General features: G+C 57.8%; 2 protein-coding genes and 1 long non-coding RNA gene across 12 annotated transcripts in view; 2 read left to right on the top strand and 1 right to left on the bottom strand.

Annotated features, from left to right (window-relative positions):
• The window catches only part of ZC3HAV1 (zinc finger CCCH-type containing, antiviral 1), a 57,952-nt gene extending 56,038 nt beyond the window's left edge, over positions 1 to 1,914 (bottom strand). The window contains exon 1 of one of the 4 annotated variants that reach the window (XM_070071438.1): positions 1,258 to 1,914. In XM_070071438.1, the coding sequence (XP_069927539.1) occupies positions 1,258 to 1,565 (308 nt within the window). In that variant the 5' untranslated portion in view covers positions 1,566 to 1,914. The remainder of the gene's footprint in view (positions 1 to 1,257) is intronic. The other 3 variants (XM_070071439.1, XM_070071440.1, XM_070071441.1) reach the window with 3 other exon arrangements.
• On the top strand, positions 677 to 2,441 carry LOC138849097 (uncharacterized). The gene is made up of 2 exons (XR_011387520.1): positions 677 to 866; positions 2,084 to 2,441. It is a non-coding gene; the product is annotated as an uncharacterized lncRNA (long non-coding RNA).
• A 14,399-nt stretch (positions 2,442 to 16,840) lies between these two features.
• Positions 16,841 to 24,096, top strand: part of IFT56 (intraflagellar transport 56) — an 83,461-nt gene continuing 76,205 nt past the window's right edge. For 2 of the 7 annotated variants that reach the window (XM_017338039.3, XM_017338040.3), the window contains exons 1-3: positions 16,955 to 17,087; positions 18,321 to 18,458; positions 23,403 to 23,495. In XM_017338039.3, coding sequence (XP_017193528.1) covers positions 17,085 to 17,087; positions 18,321 to 18,458; positions 23,403 to 23,495 — 234 coding nt within the window. In that variant the 5' untranslated portion in view covers positions 16,955 to 17,084. Of the gene's footprint in view, positions 17,264 to 17,844; positions 17,962 to 18,320; positions 18,459 to 23,402; positions 23,496 to 24,096 lie in introns of those variants that run through there. The other 5 variants (XM_070071436.1, XM_070071435.1, XM_008249290.4 and 2 more) reach the window with 4 other exon arrangements.

Here is a 24,096-nt window from a genome sequence, read left to right as displayed (position 1 = left end):
CCCACTCCCCAAGAGGGTACAATGGCCAGGACCGGGGCCAGGCTGGGGCCAAGAGCCAGGAGCTTCTTCCGGGAATCCCACGCAGGTGCAGGGGCCCAAGCAGTTGGGCCATGTCCCCATTGCTTGCCCAGGCATATTTGCCAAGGTCGAAGGCAGCAGCTTTACTCACTCCCAATAAATAAATCTTTTAAAAAGAGATAGTTTAAAATTAAGTCAACCCCAGTTAACTAAGAATTTTTCATAACAGAACAGAGAACAGAAAATTAAAAAGAACGCCTTCCAACCTCGTTGTTCTTCAATATGGTGCTAGAATGTACTAGAATGTTGTTCCCTGTTATCCCGCTCTCCGACCTCTACCCTCCTTAGCCGTGTCTTCAGTTGAGCGATTTAGATGACTCCGTCTAGACACACAACTTTCTGACCTCAGACTCCCAAAGTGTTGAAACAATAAGCATTTATGTAAGGGAACACATTCAAGCGCTTTTCGTTGAAGTTACGGGGCGATGGGGAAGCAGCGGAGGATGGCCCAAGTCCTTGGGGCCCTGCACCCGCGTGGGAGACCCGGGGGAAGCTCCTGGCTCCGGCTTTGCGGCCATCTGGGGAGTGAACCAGTGAACGGAAGACCTCTCTCTCTGCAACCCTACCTCTCTAATAAGTAAAAGTAAATAAAGTTGCAGGGCGAACCGAAACAGCTTTTGCTCTAAACACATCATTTTCACAAACATGATCTACCTCATCCAGTAAAAACCTCCTCCTCCGTAACACGCACGGGAGGCGAGGGGCCCGGGCTGCACCATGTTGGCGACAAGTCCTCCAACAGGAAAAACCAGCAGTCCGGCGGGAGGGACCCGTTCCGAACTCCGCAGGTGCGCGCCGGGGCAGGGAGGCAGGCGGGAGGCCGCAGAGGGCCGGAGGGACGCCGGACGCAGCCGGGGCTGGGGCCGTGCAGCGCGCCGACCGCCGCTCCGAGCGCCCCGCCGGCGACCCCGCGCACCTTCGCTGACCCTGGAGGACCCCACTCCGGCCGCGGGGAGCCGAGTGGGGACGGCCGGGGCGCAGGTCGCGCAGCCTGAGGCGCGCGGGGCCGGGTGCCGGCCGCACGTCTGGGGCGAAGGCGGCGGAGGAAGACCCGCGACGGCAGAGCCCAGGCCCGCGCCCGCGGCCGGCTTCCCCGAAGGGCGCAGCGCGCGGGGGCACGGACGGGGAGCCTGGCCTCGGCCGCGGGGGAAGGGGCCTGGGGACGCCGGAGGCACTCACCGCTCCGCCTGCGAGTAGTGGCAGCGGCCCAACACGTTGAGCTTGCACAGGTGCAGCTTCCCGCAGGGCCTCTCGCAGTGCTTGCGACGGCAGATTCGGACGGGAGTGGTGGCCACCACGGAGCAGGACACCCCGTCCTTGCCGCCCGTCTCCAGCACCACGAAGCGCTCGAGGCCGGCCGCCTCCAGCTCGTGGCACAGCTGCGCCTTGGGGAGCCCGATCTCCTGGAGCAGCGCGTCCAGCGCCAGGCGGCCGCCGTGGGCGCACAGGATTTTGGTGATGAAGCAGCACACCCCGGGGTCCGCCATGGCGCGCGCTCGCCGGCTCGCAGGCTGCGCCGAGAATCGAAACTGACCAGGGTCCTGAGGGCGGGCGGGGCCGCTAGGCGAGCCGGCGGTTTCGGTTTCCGTCTCGGCTGGAGGCGGGATCTCCCCGACGCGGGTCCCTCCAGGGGCCGCCGGGCGGGCGGAGGGTCCGCGCGCGCCCCGGGCGGGCGGCCGCCGGCGCTGCGTGCCGCGGCTCCGGGCTCGGCGGGGCCAGAGTCCCCCAGCCCCGCGCGAAGAGGAAGTGAAACCGACGTCGGGGCTCCGGCGCGCGTGACGCGCGTGTGGGCCGGGGGGAGCCGACCCCGGCCAGCGCCTCCGCCCCAGCAGGGCGCGCGGCCCCGGGGCGAGGGAGCCGCCTTCCGCGGAGCCCCGACGGCCGCCGCGCCCCTCCGAGCCCCCCAGGGAGCGGCCTTCCCACGCCCCCGCTTCGTTTCTCTGTTGTTTATTATTATTATTATCTCTATTATGTTCTTTTGCCACCTCACGGTGTTTTTGGACAGCCACTTCTTGACCGGTTCCTGCGCACAGCGTGACAGCGAGAAGTCGCCGAGGGGCCTGCCGGACGCGGCCCGGGCTGGACGGGTTCTGCTCGGCCCCCGGCGCGGCACACACATGATTTTTAGGAGAAGCGCAGCGCCCTGAGCCCGCCGCCTACTCCCGCCCCTCCACGCGGCCGACGGTTCCCCGCGTATTCCCCGGCCCCGGGACCTGGGCGACCCCGCCTTCGCATCACAGCGCCAGGAGGAAGCTCCCGCACTGCCCTGCTGAGACCGCAGAAACCCGCCCGCAGGTGCAGTCTACGGAATACTACACAGCGGCAAAAGAAAAATTAAAAAAACCCAATCCCGCGTTTGCAACGAAATGCATGAATCTGGAAAACATCGTGCTTAAATAAGCCAGTCCCAAAGGGACAAATCGTGAGGCCGCCACAGACACACCGGCCACCGGAAAGGTTTATAGTCGGGTGGGGGAGAGGGCGCGAGGGTGAGAGCTGAGAGAGAGAGGAGAGAGAGAGAGAGAGAGAGAGAGAGAGAGAGAGAGGGAGAGGGAGAGAGAGAGAGAGAGAAGCTCAAGACCCCAGGGGGCGGGCAGGGAAGTAGGAGCAGCGAATCCCCTAGGGTCGGGGTGGAGCTGACCCCGGTGGTAGGGACTTGTGGTCACCTGACTTCCAGCAGCTGTGGTGGGGGCCATAGCTTTGGATGGTGTCCGGCATAGATCGCGCCACAGATAAGAGAGCGCCATTTTACTAACAGATACCACAGGTTCTCCCTGATCTGTGATAACCAATGGAGCGCCTAAAAGGATACCTGTAGGACTGAAATAGACACTTGGAGAAGCAATGACTTGAACAGCCCTTGTCTTGACGGTCCAGGAATAGGTTTTTTGTTGTTTTTTTACTTAATGGAGAATGGGCCTGGGAATGGGAGAGGGAGGAGGTGGGTGGGAGGGCAAGTATAGTGGGAGGATCGACTATATTCCTAAAGTTGCCCTTACAAAATTTGTAATCCTTAGATAAACAGTTCCTTTAGGAAACACACACACACACACACACACACACAAACACGTTGGTGATGTGGGTGGTGTTGGCTAGTATGCAGGCCCCGGCACAGGGCTGGACCCACGTTGGAAGAGGGAAGTTTTTTCTTCCCAACACGCCCAAGTAAAAGAAGTGGCCGCTGACCAGATGCGGAAAAGCGTAGAACTCGGTTACCAGATTAGAATTCTGCAACATGGTCCGGGGATTCTCTTCAGTGTGGTAATTCAGGTAGGTGAACAGGTCACCCCTCTTCCCCGATGCCTGCAACAGGACCCCCAGAAGCCGCGAAGCCTGACAGACCCACAACCTTAGGCAGGGCCTAGATAAAGGCCTCTGTCCAGGGTGAAGCCCAAATGCCAGAGATTCGTGGTTGTCCGTGGAGGTGGGGGGGGGCATGGGGGAGGCCCAGAGCTGAGGGCCGCAGAGGGGCCAGGGCTCTGCCCAGCGATGCAAACCCCCTGTCAGGGGAAGCTGGTCCCGGAAGGCACTGCCCTTGCCAGTGCGCTGCTCTGGGCTCAGGCCGGCCCCTCCCACGGCCTGCAGCTCTCTGACAGCTCTGGGGACAGAGGGCGTGGTGTGCAGATCAGCCAGACGGGCCCACGTGGAACGGTCCGGCTCTTGTTCCGCGCAGTGGCCGCTGCTTTGGTTGACTTTCACCTCCTTGGCCTTGGCTGTGGCCTGACAGGACCCCAGGCACTCTCTCCTCTCAGGTCAGTTCAGTTCAGAGTGCTCACCGACTGCCTTCCGTGGGGCCCTTACTCTCGAACACACGAAGCTTGAGACCAGGCTTGTGTCCAGGCAGGATGTGCTTGGAAGAAATGAGGAATGTCAAAGTGTGGGGAGACAGACGGTAAAGGGGCCAGCCTGGCGGGGTGGCTGGGAATGAGGACAGAATTCCCCTCCGCCCGCAGCCCCGAGGACTGATGTGAGGGACAGGGGGCTTGGGGGGAATTTCTGAACCTGCCACAGGACTCTCCAGGAAGGGAATGCTGACCTGCAATGAGACGTGCAGAGGAGTTCCCGGGTGTGTGTTAGGAAAAGGCAGTTTTATCTATGGCGCGATCTACACCCTGATTTACATCCTAAGCTCTAGCCCCCAGAGAATGGCAGCGCTCTTGTCTTCCTGCAAGAATTCAGGCGTGAGAGAGAGAGTGAAAAGCAAATAGCAAGGTTTATTAGGGAAGGGACATCTGCAAGAACGGATGGGCACCTCTCCAGACAGGACCTGAGAGTGCCCAGTCGCTCGGACTGGGCAAGAGTGGGGTTACATGGTTGAGTGGAGAGTACACCTGGCCAGGCCAGGGGCAGCTCAGCAGAGAGGCAGAGGGCTGAGCGCGCAGTCCGGTTGAGGCTGGGGGTTTTAAGGAGATGGGTCTCGCTTCTCCACCTCTGCTCCTCTTGGAACAAAGGGCTTTTTGGATGTAAATAGAAAAACTTCTATCTGAGTTATCAGAGGGGGGGGGGGTCTGGCTGCCCCAGAGGAAGGGCAGGGAGGGCGTTTGAAGTGCAGATACTGGGCTGCACCTGGAAGGTTATCAGGCAGAACAAAGACATCTTCTCTTCAGGCCTTTGTCACACACACACACACACACACACACACACACACACACATGCAAGCTCGTATCTGACTTCCTAGCCGCCATTGCTGGAAGCTAGGTGTCCACAGGGCCCAACCACTGTTTTCAAGCTCCACCCCCATCCTAATGGGATTTGCTGCTCCTGCTTCCCTGCCCGCCCTCCGGCAAAGATTTAAAAGGACCTGCTCTGGGGGGCCTGTGCCAGCTCACTTGGTTAATCCTCTGCCTGTGGCACCGGCATCCCATATGGACACCGGGTTCTAGTCCCAGTTGCTCCTTTTTCAGTCCAGCTCTCTGCTGTGGCCCAGGATAGCAGTGGAGGATGGCCCAAGTGCTTGGGCCCCTGCATCCGCATGGGAGACCAGGAGGAAGCACCTGGCTCCTGGCTTCAGATCGGCGCAGCACCGGCCAATTGGGGGATGGACCAACGGAAGGAAGGCCTTTCTCTCTGTCTCTCTCTCTCACTATCTTCTCTATGTGTCCAAAAAAAAAAAAAAAAAAAAAAAAGACCTTCTCCTGAACACATGGCTCTCTCCTCTCTCTCCCTCCATCTCCTGATCTCTCTTTCTCTCCGTCTCCTGATCTTTCTCTCTCTCCGTCTCCTGATCTCTCTCTCCCTCCATCTCCTGATCTCTCTTTCTCTCCATCTCCTGATCTCTCTCTCGATCTCTCTTTTGCTCTCCTCCCTCTTTTCCTCCTTCACCCCTTCCCTCCAGTCTGTCGGGTTTCCTGCAATAAGCTCTTTCCCTTACTCCGGGGTCTGGTATGTTTTGTGGCGGCCCTTCACCCTGGGTTGAAGGGGGACTTGAGCCACACGCGGTGTCAGCTCTAGTCCACGCTTTCTCCGTCTGTAGTCGGGGAACAGTGCTTCCTGCAGAGCTGCTGGGGAGAGAAGTTACTGGACTGAGCTGTGGCTCCTCCACCACAACTGGTCCCCGCACGTCTTTCCAGTCCGTTCCGACACTGCTCACTCACCCTTTGCTAGCATCTCAGCTGACCTCAGGAGCTTCCCTGGCTGGGGGCCCCACACCCTCATTGCTGATCTTGTCTTGTCCTCTTGTCACAGTTGGACAAGGGAATACCAGGGAGCCCCACGTCCTGGAGCAGAACTCTGCACTCCTCAGGCAGGAGCAGCTCTGTCCCCCTGCTGGCCAGCGGGCGGTTTTCTCACTGGTTGGTCTCTGCTGGAGAGCTGCAGTGCCTGGAGCTGCCCTTCCTCCCTGTGTCTCCAGGCCCAGCGAGTCCCTTCAGGGGCTCGTGGGCTGCTGGAGGGATACGGAGTGGGGGCCGCTCATGCCTCCATCCATTCTTTGCAGACCCACCTACTCTCTGCTGGGAGTCTGATTGAAGGCGTGAGTCACAACATCCCGGAGGACTGCGCTCCCTGCCGTGTGTCCCCTCCTCGCTGCTCTCTAACTGGCCACTCCAACACCTGATCTGTCCGTTGGCTTCTGGGTGTGAGGTGCGTGGACCCTGTGTTCCTGGGCTCACTCCCGCTGTTGCCCAGACCAGTGATTCCATGTGGGACTGTGTGTCTGCAGACATGCAGTCTCCAAGGCCCCTGAGAATGAGCCCCCCGGGCACAGCCGGCAACCTCGAACCCACAGTAAGTGTCCGTTCCTGTGAGAGCAAACCCATGGCCCTCCAGACAAAAAGGCCTCATGTACTCTGCTGGCCACCACTGGTCCCCCTAAGGAGCAGAGCTTAGCATTGCTCCTTACGGCTTGCAAAGTGGACTTGCAGACGTGGCCAGCTCCGCCACCATGGCCTCTTCATTCAGGGGAGGGAGCACTGTCAGCTGACAGCAAGGGGCCCAGCTATTTTGTCTCGTTGGCCCAGTGTCAGTATCACCCTCACGTGCAATACAGACAGCTTCCCACTTGGTGCCCAGTCCCATAGTCCCATTGACAAGCCTCTGTCCCAGACCTTCCTGTTTCTGATTTTCCCATCGTTTTCTTTTAAATAAATATTTTATTGATTTATTTGAGAGGTAGAGTTACAGACAGTGAGAGGGAGAGACAGAGAGAAAGGTCTTCGATCTGCTGGTTCACTCCCCAGTTGGCTGCGCTGATCCGAAGCCATGAGCCAGGACTGCTTCTGGGTCTCCCACGCGGGTGCAGGGACCCAAGCACCTGGGCCATCTTCTACTGCTTTCCCAGGCCACAGCAGAGAGCTGGATCAGAAGAGGAGCAGCCGGGACTAGAACTGGCGCCCACATGGGATGTTGGTGCCGCAGGCAGAGGATTAACCTACTGCGTCATTGTGCCGGCCCCCAATCTTTTTCTTTCTGGTCCTTTACTGAAGGCCAGGCCATGGTCACTGTGCATGACCCTGGGACATTCTATACAAAGTGGATGACCAGGTGCCCACCTCCAAGCCCCTCGCACGGGGGAGATCATCCCTCACCACTGATTTTTTAAGAAGATTTTCGCACCAATTGTTTTTTTTTTTTTTTGACAGGCAGAGTGGACAGTGTGGACAGTGAGAGAGAGAGACAGAGAGAAAGGTCTTCCTTTGCCATTGGTTCACCCTCCAATGGCCACTGCGGCCGGCGCGCTGCGGCTGGCGCACTGCGCTGATCCGATGGCAGGAGCCAGGTGCTTCTCCTGGTCTCCCATGGGGTGCAGGGCCCAAGCACCTGGGCCATCCTCCACCGCACTCCCTGGCCACAGCAGAGAGCTGGCCTGGAAGAGGGGCAACCGGGACAGAATCCGGCGCCCCGACCAGGACTAGAACCCGGTGTGCCGGCACCGCTAGGCGGAGGATTAGCCTAGTGAGCCGCGGCGCCGGCCCTACACCAATTGTTTTAAAGATGTATTTATTTGAAAGACAGAGTTACAGAGAAGGAGTGAGAGAGAGCTCTACCCTCCCTCCACTGGTTCACTCCTCAAATGGCCTCGAAGGCTGGGACTGGGCCAAGCCAAAGCCAAGAGCTCCACTAGAGTTTCCCACACGGGTGGCAGGGCTGAAGGACTTGGGTCATTTTCTGCTGCTTTCCCCGCACGTTGGCAGGGAGCTGGACTGGAAGCGGAGCAGCGGTAGAACCAGCACTCACATGGGATCCACTGTTGCAGGCAGATTCTAAACCCACTGTGCCGCACAGCAAGCCCCTCGTCACCATTCTTTTTCAAGGCCTTGCCCTGTGAGTACAACATAGCTGCCGTCATGCTCAGCCTTACCCACATACTGAGCTGACCCATCCATAACCCAAGCTTGGTCTTTAAACAGGGTGCGTGGAACCTTTCCATATGGCCACGGGTGACGGGGGGAGAGATGCTGGTGCAACTGTAGTGAGTGACGTGGAGACCCGGACTGCCTGTTTGTGCAGTTCGTGGTCTGTTCCTGTTGTGCTCGGTGTCAAATGACTCAGGTTCATCCTGTGATAACTGGTAGCAGCTCCACCTGCCTATGACTCATTTTGTGCAACAGAACCTACTCACGATGTTAAGCTCTGAATCCAGGGTCATTTGGCATCCCTTTCAGGACAGAAAGCGCAGAATTATTTTTTAAAAGAACAACCCTGCAGCTGACTTGTTCCAGGCTGGAACCTGGAACCCGCAACTCACATGGGTGCAAGGACACAAGTACTTGGGCCACCCTGTGTTGTGTCCCCACATTAAGAGGAAGAAGGATTGGAAGTGGAACAGCACAGACTCAGTGCACAATGACAGAACAAGTGCTGCAGGATGTCCCAGTGCCCTGTGACAGGAGCCCAGTGCTGCAGGAGGAGGACCCAGTGCCTGTGACAGGAGCCCAGTGCTGCAGGAGGAGGACCCAGTGCCCTGTGACAGGAGCCCAGTGCTGCAGGAGGAGGACCCAGTGCCCTGTGACAGGAGCCCAGTGCTGCAGGAGGACCCAGTGCCCTGTGACAGGAGCCCAGTGCTGCAGGAGGAGGACCCAGCGCCCTGTGACAGGAGCCCAGTGCTGCAGGAGGAGGACCGAGTGCCCTGTGACAGGAGCCCAGTGCTGCAGGAGGACCCAGTGCCCTGTGACAGGAGCCCAGTGCTGCAGGAGGAGGACCCAGTGCCCTGTGACAGGAGCCCAGTGCTGCAGGAGGAGGACCCAGTGCCCTGTGACAGGAGCCCAGTGCTGCAGGAGGAGGACCCAGTGCCTGTGACAGGAGCCCAGTGCTGCAGGAGGAGGACCCAGTGCCCTGTGACAGGAGCCCAGTGCTGCAGGAGGAGGACCCAGTGCCTGTGACAGGAGCCCAGTGCTGCAGGAGGACCCAGTGCCTGTGACAGGAGCCCAGTGCTGCAGGAGGAGGACCCAGCGCCCTGTGACAGGAGCCCAGTGCTGCAGGAGGAGGACCCAGTGCCCTGTGACAGGAGCCCAGTGCTGCAGGAGGACCCAGCGCCCTGTGACAGGAGCCCAGTGCTGCAGGAGGAGGACCCAGTGCCCTGTGACAGGAGCCCAGTGCTGCAGGAGGAGGACCCAGTGCCCTGTGACAGGAGCCCAGTGCTGCAGGAGGAGGACCCAGTGCCTGTGACAGGAGCCCAGTGCTGCAGGAGGAGGACCCAGTGCCCTGTGACAGGAGCCCAGTGCTGCAGGAGGATCTAGTGCCCTGTGACAGGAGCCCAGTGCTGCAGGAGGAGGACCCAGTGCCCTGTGACAGGAGCCCAGTGCTGCAGGAGGAGGACCCAGCGCCCTGTGACAGGAGCCCAGTGCTGCAGGAGGACCCAGCGCCCTGTGACAGGAGCCCAGTGCTGCAGGAGGAGGACCCAGTGCCCTGTGACAGGAGCCCAGTGCTGCAGGAGGAGGACCCAGTGCCTGTGACAGGAGCCCAGTGCTGCAGGAGGAGGACCCAGTGCCCTGTGACAGGAGCCCAGTGCTGTAGGAGGACCCAGTGCCCTGTGACAGGAGCCCAGTGCTGCAGGAGGAGGACACAGTGCCTGTGACAGGAGCCCAGTGCTGCAGGAGGAGGACCCAGTGCCCTGTGACAGGAGCCCAGTGCTGCAGGAGGATCTAGTGCCCTGTGACAGGAGCCCAGTGCTGCAGGAGGAGGACCCAGTGCCCTGTGACAGGAGCCCAGTGCTGCAGGAGGAGGACCCAGTGCCTGTGACAGGAGCCCAGTGCTGCAGGAGGAGGACACAGTGCCTGTGTAGGAGCCCAGTGCTGCAGGAGGACCCAGTGCCCTGTGACAGGAGCCCAGTGCTGCAGGAGGAGGACCCAGCGCCCTGTGACAGGAGCCCAGTGCTGCAGGAGGAGGACCCAGTGCCCTGTGACAGGAGCCCAGTGCTGCAGGAGGAGGACCCAGCGCCCTGTGACAGGAGCCCAGTGCTGCAGGAGGAGGACCTAGTGCTTTGTCACAGGAGCCCAGTGCTGCAGGAGGAGGACCCAGTGCCTGTGACAGGAGCCCAGTGCTGCAGGAGGAGGACCCAGTGCCCTGTGACAGGAGCCCAGTGCTGCAGGAGGAGGACCCAGTGCCCTGTGACAGGAGCCCAGTGCTGCAGGAGGACACAGTGCCTGTGACAGGAGCCCAGTGCTGCAGGAGGAGGACCCAGTGCCCTGTGACAGGAGCCCAGTGCTGCAGGAGGAGGACCCCTCGCCCTGTGACAGGAGCCCAGTGCTGCAGGAGGAGGACCCAGCGCCCTGTGACAGGAGCCCAGTGCTGCAGGAGGAACAGCGCCCTGTGACAGGAGCCCAGTGCTGCAGGAGGAGGACCCAGTGCCCTGTGACAGGAGCCCAGTGCTGCAGGAGGAGGACCCAGTGCCTGTGACAGGAGCCCAGTGCTGCAGGAGGAGGACCCAGTGCCCTGTGACAGGAGCCCAGTGCTGCAGGAGGAGGACCCAGTGCCCTGTGACAGGAGCCCAGTGCTGCAGGAGGAGGACCCAGTGCCTGTGACAGGAGCCCAGTGCTGCAGGAGGAGGACCCAGTGCCCTGTGACAGGAGCCCAGTGCTGCAGGAGGACACAGTGCCTGTGACAGGAGCCCAGTGCTGCAGGAGGACCCAGTGCCCTGTGACAGGAGCCCAGTGCTGCAGGAGGAGGACCCAGTGCCTGTGACAGGAGCCCAGTGCTGCAGGAGGAGGACCCAGTGCCCTGTGACAGGAGCCCAGTGCTGCAAGAGGAGGACACAGTGCCTGTGACAGGAGCCCAGTGCTGCAGGAGGAGGACCCAGTGCCTGTGACAGGAGCCCAGTGCTGCAGGAGGAGGACCCAGTGCCCTGTGACAGGAGCCCAGTGCTGCAGGAGGACCCAGTGCCCTGTGACAGGAGCCCAGTGCTGCAGGAAGACCCAGTGCCCTGTGACAGGAGCCCAGTGCTGCAGGAGGAGGACCCAGTGCCTGTGACAGGAGCCCAGTGCTGCAGGAGGAGGACCCAGTGCCCTGTGACAGGAGCCCAGTGCTGCAGGAGGAGGACCCAGCTCCTGTGACAGGAGCCCAGTGCTGCAGGAGGAGGACCCAGTGCCTGTGACAGGAGCCCAGTGCTGCAGGAGGAGGACCCAGTGCCTGTGACAGGAGCCCAGTGCTGCAGGAGGAGGACCCAGCGCCCTGTGACAGGAGCCCAGTGCTGCAGGAGGACCCAGTGCTCTGTCACAGGAGCCCAGTGCTGCAGGCTGGAGCTTAACCTGCTGTGCGCAGACTCTGGCCCAGCAGTGAACCAGTGAACCTCCCATCATGTTCATGTTCTCCACCAGTTGTGCAGGCCGACCTTCCTGGTTCTCGGGCTGTTCTCTGTGACTTAATCCTCTGCTGGGCTCCTGGCCGGACACATCTGTGTCAGCACACCCACTCTTCTGGCCTGCTAGTCCTGTCTCCCGCTGTTGGACAGTGACGGAGTCATTTCCATCTCACTGTGCATGAGCCTTCGCCTCTCTCGTTTCAGGGCCCCATCCTGGCCTCAGTCCTTTGTGTTGCTCTGGTCTTGCCGTGGTGCTCACGCTTGTGTGATTCGTGTGTGCTCTACGTTAGTGAATTCTCCTGTTTGCGTGCTCATATTGCACGCACTCCACGGAGCAGTTTTCTCAGAATGCTGGTGTTCACTCAGTGTGTGTAGTACAGAAATAGAAGAGCTGAGCGTAGCTCCTGGTCCTGCAGCACTGACAAGGGACAGCAACGGGAAGGGAAGGGCCAAGTGTGTCTCAGGCAACTACTGGGAGAGGTTTAAAGGTTGTTCCTGTCTCATTTGTTTGTTGGTTGTTATTTTACTCAGAGGCCTAGGCACAGGAGAAACCTTCATGGAGATCTACGTGAAGAGAGTGCCTTTGGGTACATCAGCCCTGTGAGTCACTGGAGCCACCAGTTGGAAAGGGAAAGAAAACACACAGAGGTTACCATGAGCCCGCTACGCCAGGTCATAGAAAGTAAGTACACAAGCGTCAGAGGGTTGAGTCAGGTGGAATGGCCAAAGTCCACGGCAGACAGGTGTTCTGGGGGAGACGTGGGAGTGGAGAGAGGCATTAGGGAAAGGGTCAAGCGAACAAGAGGGGGCAGAGCGAGAAGTAGGCACGGGGCGTCTCCCTGGATTGAACCCTCGTTCCCTTGGAGGAACGTAACTGGGAAGGGATGGAGTTGTAGGTAGAGGCAGAAGGCTGAGCCCTGGAGTAGAGAAAGGCCATATCCCTCTTTGAGGATAAATGTACAGACTTTGTTTTGCTGGTGTGAGATGAAGGACTTCGGGTTGCAGAACTTCTAGTAACACTAGTTGGAGAGCAAGGACGTGCGGTGAGCCACGGGGTGCACGTGGCGACAGTGGCCGTGTGCTAGCCAGCTGGTCCCCGGTGAGTTTTGCCTCCAGTAGCGCCCGTGTGTAGTCCTTTCACAAGGAAGAGGACTGATCTGTGCAATCAACAGGGCATTTCAGGAATGACAGCGTGGCTGCCAAGGCTAGCTCAGAAGCAGCACTGTGGCTTCCTCCTCGCTCTTGTTTGGGGTCTTTGAATCAGGGAAGCTACCTGTCATGTTGTGTGGACACTCTATAGCCCTGTGGAAAGTTCCATGTGGCAGGTAAACAAGACCTCCCCCCAACAGACCGCAACCACGTGAGTGAGCCACGGGAGAAAATCCATCAGCCTCTGTCAAGACATAACAGGACCGCACCCACCCTCCACACAGCCTCAAAGACTCTGAGCCACCCAGCAGAAACTGGGAGATAGGAGGGCTGGTTGCTTTAAGCCCCTAAGTATTAGGATTGTTTGAGGGGCCTGAATGAAGTGATTAAGTGGTGAGAGAGAACAGAATTGCCACAGTCAGCAGACCATACGTGGCTGATGAGTGATAACCAGAGACCAGTCAGCGGACCGTACGTGGCTGCAGAGTGATAATCGGAGGCCGCGTATGAAGTCAGGGCAGGACTGGGCCTGGCAGGCAAACACAGGGCCAGCAGCAGGCTGCATTGGAGTGGCCTTTCCTTGTTTGCGTTTCTTCCTTGAATTCCGTTCTATGCAGGACAGAATGGGATGGAGGCTGTTCCTGGAACATCCACGCACAGTGTGTGGGATGCCGACAGGACCACCGAGCCCTGAGCACTGAATATACATTAGGTGCTTTAATAATATGAACACAAACAAAATGTGGCATGTCCATACGAGGGGATAGTACTCAACCATAAAAAAGAACGACATAGTGAGAAATGCTGTAACATGAATAAACCTTGAAATCATTTGACAAGTGAAAAAAGCCACACACAAAACCATGTCGTATGATTCAACTTCTATGAAGTTCCCGGGGCTGGTGCTGTGGCATCACATGGAAAGCCAGCCACCAGCAGTGCCAGAGAAGTAGCAGGCACACAGGTTAAAATCAGTTAGGTGCGTGAGCTGGAAGATCACGCCTTTGCTACGCCCCGTTTGACCTCACGTCCTACCTGATACCTTCACCACGCCCCGGTGTGACCTCATCCCCCTACCTTGCCACACCTGGGTGCCCACCCACCAATCAGGTTAATTAACTCCCCATTGGAAGTGTGTCCCGGCCCCCTTCTCTTCTTCTCTGGCTTCTTGCCAGGAGGGGGCTTGCTGTAGCCCTGTGCTCCCAGAGCATGTGGCCTTCGGGCCACGTGCCCTAGGCTTCCTGGCCTAGATGCTCCTCCACGTGGCTGGTTCCTGGTGCTCGATATGAACCAGATTCACCTCTCTCTCTTAATAAAGCTCTCACTCTTCTGTGCATCTTTCTCACTAAATAAAGGCTTAAAATGTACCATGCTGCCTCGTTTTTCTGTGCCAGTATTTAGAATTCTTCTCTAAATATTAGGCAAGAACCCTCTTGGGCTTATTAATATTGGAGTTTTGTTAGTAAGCATATAGTGATATCGTATGGCATCCCGAATTCTGGTAGCATATGTGGGGAACTCTACGGGGCCACATTTTTGTATAAATTTTAGGGGGTCATCTCCAATTTCACCGGCATCCCATACAGCCTCTGGTTTGAGTCCCAGATGCTCCACTTCCGATCCAGCTCTCTGGGGAATCCCCAAATGGCTGCAACAGCCAGAACTGCGCCGATCCGAAGCCAGGAGCCAGGAGCTTCTTCCAGGTCTCCCACACGGTGCAGGGGCCTAAGCACCCGGCCATCCTCCACTGCTTTCCCAGGCCACAGCAGAGAGCTGGATCGGAAGAGGAGCAACCAGGACTAGAACTGGCGCCCATATGGGATGCCGGCGCCGCAGGTGGAGGATTGACCTACTGGGCCACAGCGCCGGCCCCCTCCTCTCAGGTCTTGTTTCTCCACCCCATTGCACACACATTTATCTTCTGAAAAACTTCCTATATCCACAAAATTTTCTTTTTCCTTAAGCAAAATCAGCTCAGGCAAGGAATGTAGAAACTTCTTGAGTCCTGGCATGCCCTCAGCAACTCATGGCCCTGGGAAAGACAGGAGTGTGATTTTTTTTGGAGTCCGCATCACTGTGCCTTGGGGCTGAACTGGAGACACAGACTCCCGGCCAGTGGGCCAGTGGATTCTCTTTAAGACAAACAAAATCCAGTATATACATATCGTAAAATTCACCTGTTGTAAATGTTCATACAATTACATTATTTGTAGTAAATCTGCAGTCATACCACCACTATCACAATCTGGATTGTTTTTACAACCTCCCAGACACTAATATGTTCTATTGCAACTGCAATGAAGTTGCAAATGGCAGCTTTGCCTTTTACCCTGCAACCAGCTTTTATGTGCCTATATGACTATGTGTTCCATAATAACTGAATGATTCTTAGAGTGATAACTGTACAATTTCTCAAGTACACCCATGTCTTACTCTGCCCTTCTTAGAAAAATCACTGTTGGAACAGCTCCTACCAGGAAGTAGACATATTAAAGCAGTATCCCCGGGGCCAGTAATGTGGCATAGATGGTGCTGCCTACAATGTCAGGATCCCATATGGGTGCCAGTTCAAGTTCCAGCTGCTCCACTTCCAATCCAGCTCTCTGCTGGTGGCCTGGGAAAGCAGTAGAAGATGGCCCAGGTCCTTGGGCCCCTGCACCCATGTGGGAGACCTGGAAGAAGCTCCTGGCTCCTGGCTTCGGATTGGCGCAGCTGTTAAGTAGGAAGTCAGATATGAGCTTATGTGTGTATGACAGGCCTAAAGAGGACATCTATATCCAGCATATGCATCTACATCTCAAAGTCATCCCGATAATGTTTCAGGGGCAGCCCGGTATTCGCATCCTGCCCTGCCCCCTTCTACCTGATAACCTGCCAGGTGGAGGTCCCCGCCCCTTCTGCCTGACAAATCTTCCACAATCTCCCAGATGCAGCCCAGTATCTGCACTTCAAACACCCTGCTCCGGATCCCCATTCTCCAGGGGGCCCTGCTCACCCTTCCTCTGAACCCAGGATGGAGCCAGCTAGGCTTCCTCCTGTCTGATACCTTCAAGGGAAAACTCAGATAGGAGCTTAATATTTACAGCCATAAAATCCTTAGTTTCAGGAGATGTGTGAAGACAAAGACCCATCTCCTTAACATCCCCCCCACCCCCACACCCCCCGGGCAGCGAACTCAGCCCTCTGCCTCTCTGCTGAGCCGCCTGCCTGGCCTGGTCAGGTGTACTCTCACCACTGAACCGTGTAACCTCGCTCCTCCCCCCCCCCCCCAGTCCGAGCGACTGGGCACTCTCAGGTCCTGTCTGGGGAGGTGTCCATCCGTTCTTGCGGATGTCCCTACCCTAACAAACTTTGCTACTTTTTACTTTCCACTACTCTGTCTCACACCTGAATTCTTTCTTGCGTGAAGACAAGAACCCCGCCAATTTCTCCGATAACACAGCTACGGCAGTTGCGGCCAATTGGAGAGTGAACCAGCGGATGGAAGATCTCTCTCCCTCTCTTTCTCTCTCTGCGTCTCCTCTCTCTGTGTAACTCTGCCTTTAAAATAAATAAATACATCTTTTAAAGAATAAAAATAAAGCAATACCCCCAACTGCTTAGGAATCACCAATCATTTCAGCTGAGTCACAAAACCCAACAGAGCAGATTACAGCGTTTCAGCAAGGCGGCCTCGGGGCCCTGGCCAGCTGCAAGAGCTGGCAGAGCAGAAGGGCTCTCGCCGCCATGTTGAATTCCCTGCCTCACAGCCCTAAGCCTGCTCCGCATCCGGACAGGTGTCTTCCCGGGGTCGGTCTTCTTCTTCTTTTTTTTTTTTACAGGCAGAGTGGACAGGGAGAGAGGCAGAGAGAAAGGTCTTCCTTCCGTTGGTTCAACCCCCCAACGGCCGCTCCAGCGGTGTGTTGTGGCCAGCGCACCGCGCCGATCTGAAGCCAGGAGCCAGGTGCCTCCTCCTGGTCTCCCATGGGGTGCAGGGCCCAAGCACTTGGGCCATCCTCTACTGCACTCCCGGGCCACAGCAGAGCCGGATCGGAAGTGGAACAGCTGGGACTCGAACCGGCGTCCAAGTGGGATTCCGGCACTCAGGCGGCGGCTTTACCCACTACGCCACAGCGCCGGCCCCACGAATATCGTCCTGCGTGTAGGCGTATCTGCGGACACGTGGAAGCCGCGTTCTGGTGCACGGCAGCCCCCGGGACGCGGCAGTTTCCTCAGAAGGTTCCAGAGGCCGGGGCTGCGGGACGCCCTCGCTCCGAGCCCAGCGCGGTCCGAGACGGAAGTGGTCCTTCCAAATCACTTTCCCCCGAAGACGTGCGTTTGAGAAACAATACCCCTCGAAATCGTTTTTTCCTAAAGTGGACTCCATCATCAGAGAAAACCAAGCTTCCCCTCAGCGCGGGGCCCGAAACCCTCCGTCCGGAGAGCAACCGCCAGTCTTCCGGCGGCGCAGGGGCGCGGAACCCCAAGTGCCGGGCGCCGGTGCTCCGGGGAGCTCTTCTCCGGACGGACGCGCCGCGCGGGGTTGCCGTGGAGACCGAGCGTGCGGCGTGGATGCCGCGACGCGCTGAGGCGCGGCCTCTGCTGCTTCTCTGAGGAGCGGGCTCCGGGGACCAACGCCGCGATGGTCAGTGGCTCCGGGTGGTGAGAGGGAGCTGCGCGTGGGCCTGGGACCCGCGGCACCGGCGCCCCGCCTGCCCGGCCCCGCCGCAGCGGAGCCTTGGCCCTGTCCCGCCCTGTCCAGCCCCTGTCCAGCCCTTGTCCGTCGCCGCCGAGCGGCCGTCTGGGACCAACGCCGAGATGGTCAGTGGCTCCGGGTGGTGGGATGGAGCTGCGAGTGGGCCTGGGACCCGTTCACAGGCGCCCCGCCTGCCCGGCCCCGTCGCAGCAGAGCCTTGGCCCTGTCCCGCCCTGTCCAGCCCTGTCCAGCCCCTGTCCGTCGCCGCCGAGTGGCCGTCTGGGACCAACGCCGCGATGGTCAGTGGCTCCGGGTAGTGAGAGGGAGCTGCGCGTGGGCCTGGGACCCGCGGCACAGGCGCCCCGCCTGCCCGGCCCCGTCGCAGCAGAGCCTTGGTCCTGTCCCGCCCTGTCCCGCCCTGTCCAGCCCCTGTCCGTCGCCGCCGAGCGGCCGTCTGGGACCAACGCCGCGATGGTCAGTGGCTCCGGGTAGTGAGAGGGAGCTGCGCGTGGGCCTGGGACCCGCGGCACAGGCGCCCCGCCTGCCCGGCCCCGTCGCAGCAGAGCCTTGGCCCTGTCCCGCCCTGTCCAGCCCTGTCCAGCCCCTGTCCGTCGCCGCCGAGCGGCCGTCTGGGACCAACGCCGCGATGGTCAGTGGCTCCGGGTGGTGAGAGGGAGCTGCGCGTGGGCCTGGGACCCGTTCACAGGCGCCCCGCCTGCCCGGCCCCGTCGCAGCAGAGCCTTGGCCCTGTCCCGCCCTGTCCAGCCCTGTCCAGCCCCTGTCCGTCGCCGCCGAGCGGCCGTCTGGGACCAACGCCGCGATGGTCAGTGGCTCCGGGTAGTGAGAGGGAGCTGCGCGTGGGCCTGGGACCCGCGGCACAGGCGCCCCGCCTGCCCGGCCCCGCCGCAGCGGAGCCTTGGCCATGTGCAGCCCTGTCCAGCCCTGTCCAGCCCTGTCCAGCCCCTGTCCGTCGCCGCCGAGCGGCCGTCTGAAAGCAGGCGGGGCCTCTCCCCTCGCGCCCGGTCGGAGGAGCGGGAGTCTTGGTGCCCCGAGAAATGCGTGCTGGGGAGAGTTCGCGACGCTTTCCTGGCGCTCTGGGCCTCAGGCCGGCGGGCTCACTGCCGAGTGGCCCTGCGGGCTCACTGCCGAGTGGCCCTGCAGCTTCTCGGGTTCCTCTCGCAGATGCTTTCAAGAGCCAAACCTGCTGTGGGCGGGGACCCGCCGCACGCCGACAGACGGAAGAAGAAAGGCAGGAAGAGTCCCAAACTGGACGAGCTCCTCTCACAGAGAGATTTCACCGGCGCCATTACCCTGCTGGAGGTAGTGTCCACACAGTGCTGCCCGAAGGGAGTACCGCGTGCGATGGGTGCTTGGCTGAGTGAGTGCTGGTCGTTGTGCGGCTTCTTCAGGGAATCCCCGCACGTCTACCTGCATACCTGTTACCTGGATGCGCCGACTGCAGCATCCGACTCTCGCGTGCCTGGGACGAGATCTCCCTCTGGTTCCTGTCCAGCTTCCTGCTGGTGCCTGGAGGCAGCAGATGACCCAGCCGGTCACGTGAGAAGCCCAGACGGGGCTCCTGGCTCCTGGCTCCTGGCTCCTGGCTCCTGGCTCCTGGCTCCTGGCTCCTGGCCTGGCCCAGCCCAGCCCTGGCTGTTGCTGGCATCTGGGGAGTGAACCGGCACATGGAGAATCAATCTCTCTCTCTCTCTCTCTCTATTAGTCTGGCTTTTAGATGGGTACATAGGTGGGTAGATAAAGCTTCTTTAGAAAGAGGCTAGAAAATGAACTTTAAAGAATAACTTTCCTGAGGGTTGCTTTTGGTTGTGTCTAATCCAACTTAAGGTGAATCAGACCTAAAAACATTGAGTGACATTTAATGCAGGATCAGTTCATATATTGTTTATCCCAACCCCTGACCGCTTTATGAATAATTCTCACCATGCATTATAGAATTTTAATCAAGTTTAGATTCTGCCATATTGCTGAAAATCTATCCGCAGGAAATGTTTCCACTGTCTGGCAGTAGTTCTCACCTTGGTATGCGTTAGAATGACATAAGGTACAGACCAAGGTGTGTACTCCTGGGCTCCTGCCTGAGGGATTCTGCCCGTGGGTCTGCAGTGGTGCCCAGGAATCTGCGCTGGGGCGAGCCGCAGTCTCCTGATGTCGATGGCCCAGGGAGGCCGCGCGGGGAGAAGCTGCATCCTGGGGCAGGCGCTGTGAGGAGGTGCAGGACGTCCACAGGGTGAGAGTGGGCAGCACTTTCTTGGGCCGCAGTCATTCCTCCGGAGCACCGCTCCGGCCGCACTACTCCCAGCCTGTCAGCCAGGGTTGTTTGCATTAGCTCTCATGTCCTCGGCTTCCGTGTGTGGCTCCAGGTTCCTGACTAGGTCTCTAGCATCGAGCCCTGTTCAGCGGCTCTGACGTCAGCTCTCTCATCTTCTCAGTGGGGGAGTTCACGTGGACAGACCTTCTTGCTCTCTAAGCCAGTGGACGGAGTGCTGTGCCTGTATCTAGTGCTTGTCACTCTTGGGCCTCGCTTTTCTTTGAGCAATGACCCTATTATGCGAGCCCAGACTGCCTTTGGGTTGTCATGGAGGGTCTGTTCTGTGGCCGCATGCTTGGAGAGTAATTGAAGTGTCACTGCCTACGAGCTGCTGTGGTTGGGGTGCAGAAGTATCAGGACCTCTCCTATGGCTCCAGAGAACCCCTGGAGTAAATTCAGGGAGACCTCGAATCAGGAGTTTTCCAGCCCTGAGGCTCTGTATTCAAATCCACAGCGTTTTGTAAGAGGAGAATTTCTTTTTAAATTTATCTGTTTTCATTTTATTTGAAAGCCAGAGAAAGACAAAGATACCTTCCATCCTCTGGTTCATTCATTTTTTTTTTAACTCGAAAGGCAGAGTTACAGAGAGAGAGGGACATAGATCCTCCATCCGCTGATTCACTTCCCAAATGGCCACGATGGCTGGAGCTGAGCCAGACCGAAGAGCCAAGAGCTTCTTTCAGGTCTCCCACATGGGTGCAGGGACCCAAACACCTGGACCGCCATCCTCTGCTTTCCCAGGTGCATTAGCAGGGAGCTGGATCGGAAGTGGAGCAGCTGGTGCTGCAGGTGGTGGCTTTACCTGCTTTGCCACAACACCGAACCCTGGTTCATTCTTCAAATACCCACAGTGGCGAGGGCTGAACCAGGCTGAAGCCAGGAGCATGGAATTCCATCTGGGCCTCCCATATGGCTGGCAGGGCCATTGCCTCCTGCATCCCAGAACACGCATTGGCAGGAAGCTGGACTTGGAAGTGGAGGGAGGACTCAGCCAGGCACCCCGTGTGGGATGCGGGCGTCTGAAATGAGCGTCTCAGCTGCGTGGGACCTGCTGAGCCACGTGCTGTCTCAGGAGGACTTCTGTGTTCCGGTAGTGGCTGCAGGTGTAGGTTCTTGTCCCAGACAGGACGGTGTCTCAGGCGTAGCTGCATCTTGTGCTGAGGAAGGCCCTGGAAGTTCTGTGACTGTGTGCCGGCCTGCTGTTGGATTTCTCCCTCTTACAGACTGAAACCTCACCTCACGGTGCTGATTCCCAGTCCCTGCTGAGGTCTCAGCCGTTTCCTCCAGAACAGGACTTCCTGTTTCGCTGGCTTAGGAGTCCTAACCTTTGTTCGTAATGAACGTGCATGAGGCTGCTCTTCTGAACCCTCTTAACTCTAAAAGTGTGGCAGGCTCTCCTGCTGTGGGGGTGCGGGGTGCTGGGATGGCCTCTGCGGGGTGCTGGGTGCTGGGATGGCCTCTGCGGGGTGCAGGGTGCTGGGATGGCCTCTGCGGGGTGCTGGGTGCTGGGATGGCCTCTGCGGGGTGCTGGGTGCTGGGATGGCCTCTGCGGGGTGCTGGGTGCTGGGGTGGCCTCTGCAGGGTGCTGGGTGCTGGGGTGGCCTCTGCGGGGTGCTGGGTGCTGGGGTGGCCTCTGCAGGGTGCTGGGTGCTGGGGTGGCCTCTGTGGAGTGATGGGTGCTGGGGTGGCCTCTGCGGGGTACTGGGTGCTGGGATGGCCTCTGCGGGGTGATGGGTGCTGGGATGGCCTCTGCGGGGTGCTGGGTGCTGGGTGCTGGGGTGGCCTCTGCGGGGTGCTGGGTGCTGGGTGCTGGGGTGGCCTCTGCGGGGTGCTGGGTGCTGGGATGGCCTCTGCGGGGTGCTGGGTGCTGGGGTGGCCTCTGCGGAGTGATGGGTGCTGGGGTGGCCTCTGCGGAGTGATGGGTGCTGGGATGGCCTCTGCGGGGTGCTGGGTGCTGGGATGGCTTCTGCGGGGTGCTGGGTGCTGGGATGGCCTCTGTGGGGTACTGGGTGCTGGGATGGCCTCTGCGGGGTGATTGGTGCTGGGATGGCCTCTGTGGAGTGATGGGTGCTGGGATGGCCTCTGCGGGGTGATTGGTGCTGGGATGGCCTCTGTGGAGTGATGGGTGCTGGGATGGCCTCTGCGGGGTGATGGATGCTGGGATGGCCTCTGCGGGGTGCTGGGTGCTGGGATGGCCTCTCCTGGGTGGAAGGTGTAGCCTGGTAGTAAGTACGTGCATGCCACCTGGCCAGGATGGAAGCGTGGGGCTGCATGCAGTGCAGTGCAGCGTGGAGGTGAGAGTGTGGGTCGGAGTCGGGCGCTACGTTACGCCCCTGCTAGCAGCTGTGCCTGCCGTTGGTCCTCCTCTTCTCAGACATTCAGCGGTTCGGCTTTACGTTTCACACATAATTCTTTTGTTCCTTATGTATCAGCCAGAATCATTGAACAACTCAGATACTTTATGGAGTGTGGTGTCAGAAATACAGAAAATCAGTGTGAAATATTTGAAAATATGAATTTCTGTAACTAGTTAAGTCACCATTTGGGACATTTACATCCCATATCAGAATGCCTGGTTCAACTCCCAGCTATTCCGCTTCTATTTGTTTATTTATTTGAAAGGCAATTAAAGGGGGCCAGCACCGTGGCTCACTAGGTTAATCTCCGCCTGCGGCACCAGCATCCCATATGGGCGCTGGGTTCTAGTCCCGGTTGCTCCTCTTCCAGTCCAGCTCTCTGCTGTGGCCCGGGATAGCAGTGGAGGATGGCCCAGGTGCTTGGGCCCTGAACCTGCATGGGAGACCAGGAGGAAGCACCTGGCTCCTGGCTTCAGATCAGTGTAGCTCCGGCCATAGCGGCCATTTAGGGGGTGAACCAATGGAAGGAAGACCTTTCTCTCTCTCTCTCTCTCTCCTACTGTCTGTCAAAAAAAAAAAAAAAAAAAAAAAAGGCAATTAAAGAGAGAGGGGGAGAAAGAGAGAGAGAGGGATTTTCCATCAGCTGGTTCACTTGGGGTCTCCCACATGGGTGCAGGGGCCCAAGCTCTTGGGCCATCTTCTGCTGTTTTTCCAGGCCCATTAGCAGAGGGCTGGATAGAAAGTGGAGCAACTGGGACTTGAACTGGCGCCCATTTGGGATGCCGGTGTTTCAGAGGGCAGCTTGACTGGCTGAGCCACGAAGCCTTCCCAACCCCCACCCGCACCCTGTGCCGCTCTGCCTCTGAGCCAGCTTGCTGCTAATGCTCAAGTACTTAGGTCCCTGCAACCCTTATGGGAGACCCTGATGGAGTTCAGAGATCCTGGCTTCCTTCTGGGCCAGCAGTGGCTGTTGCAAGCTTTTAGAGAGTAAACCAGTTGTTGGAAGAACTCGCTGTGTCTATCTTTCAAATAAAATGAAAATAAGTAAGTAAAACATTTTTTAAATAGCAAAGCAAAAGTACATGTAAACACTAAATTTCTGTGATAATTAGAAGGTAATTGTGAGCACGTTCATTTAGCCTAGCAGTTAAGACACCAGCGATCCACTTTGGAGTGCCTGAGTTTGATTCCATCTCGGGGTCCTGTTTCAAGCTTCCTGCCAAAGCAGACTCTGGGAGGCAGTGCTGATGGCCCAGGAAATGAGTTCCAGCCACTCACGTGAGAGATCTGGACTGAATCCTCAGCACCTGGCTCTGGGCTCATCCAGCCCTGGGCATCTGGGGAGTGAACGAGCAGATGGGAATTCTCTCTCTGCCTGCTTCTCAAAAAATAAATAAATGAAAAGGCGCTTATCCTGAGTCCTGTAGGAGTAGGTGCAGTCAGACTGTGTGCCATCTTGTTTTTCTTACTTAGATTGCCCATCATCCATCAGCAATTTAACATCGTCTTTTCTTTGAATATCAGAGTTCTGTATTCAAAACTTTTAATGATTTTTTCCTGTGAACTTTGACCCCGAAGTTCAAACGTCAAGTTGGAGAACAAGAAGAGGATACTAATTTGTGGATTGGATACTGTGCTTTTCACCTGGGTGACTACAAGAGAGCTTTGGAGGTTAGTGGGGAAGAAATTTTCTCATGCTATGTGTTTAAAATGTTACTAAACTTTGCGATATAATAATACATGGTCATGGTAAAGTTCAAACAATGCAGAAGGAAATGAAGAAGAGCCACCCTGTCTTCCTCAGCCCCAGTTCTTTGTTGAGGCAGCCACTGACTTTCTTAATGCGTTTCTTCAGCAGTCTTTGGATGTTCCAGAATAGGTACATGAATCTCAATTTTTACTTTTGCATGCACTCTTTATAATTTTTTACATGTATTCTAATGGGATTGTACAACATACTAGCCTTAATGTTTATGTAAGTCTTCAAAAGAGGAAAAATAAGCCTTTTTGATTAAAGCTTCTATGAATCTTTTTTCAAAAGAACTTCACTTATATTTTCCTTGGTAATTTTTTAAAAAAAGATTTATTTATGTATTTATTTGAAAGACAGAGTTACAGAGAGAGAGAGACAGAGAGAGAGGGAGGGAGGTCTTCCATCCACTGGTTAACTCCTCAGATGGCCGCAGTGGCTGAAGCTGGGTCCATCCAAAACCAGGAGCCAGGAGCTTCTTCTGGGTCGCTGTGTGGGTAAAGGGGCGCAAGGACTTGGGCC

The sequence above is a fragment of the Oryctolagus cuniculus genome, chromosome 3 (genome assembly GCF_964237555.1).
Source record: "Oryctolagus cuniculus chromosome 3, mOryCun1.1, whole genome shotgun sequence".
NCBI classification, from domain to species: Eukaryota; Metazoa; Chordata; class Mammalia; order Lagomorpha; family Leporidae; genus Oryctolagus; species Oryctolagus cuniculus.
Note: the sequence above shows the minus strand (reverse complement) of the source record. Positions and strands in the feature narration are given on the sequence as shown.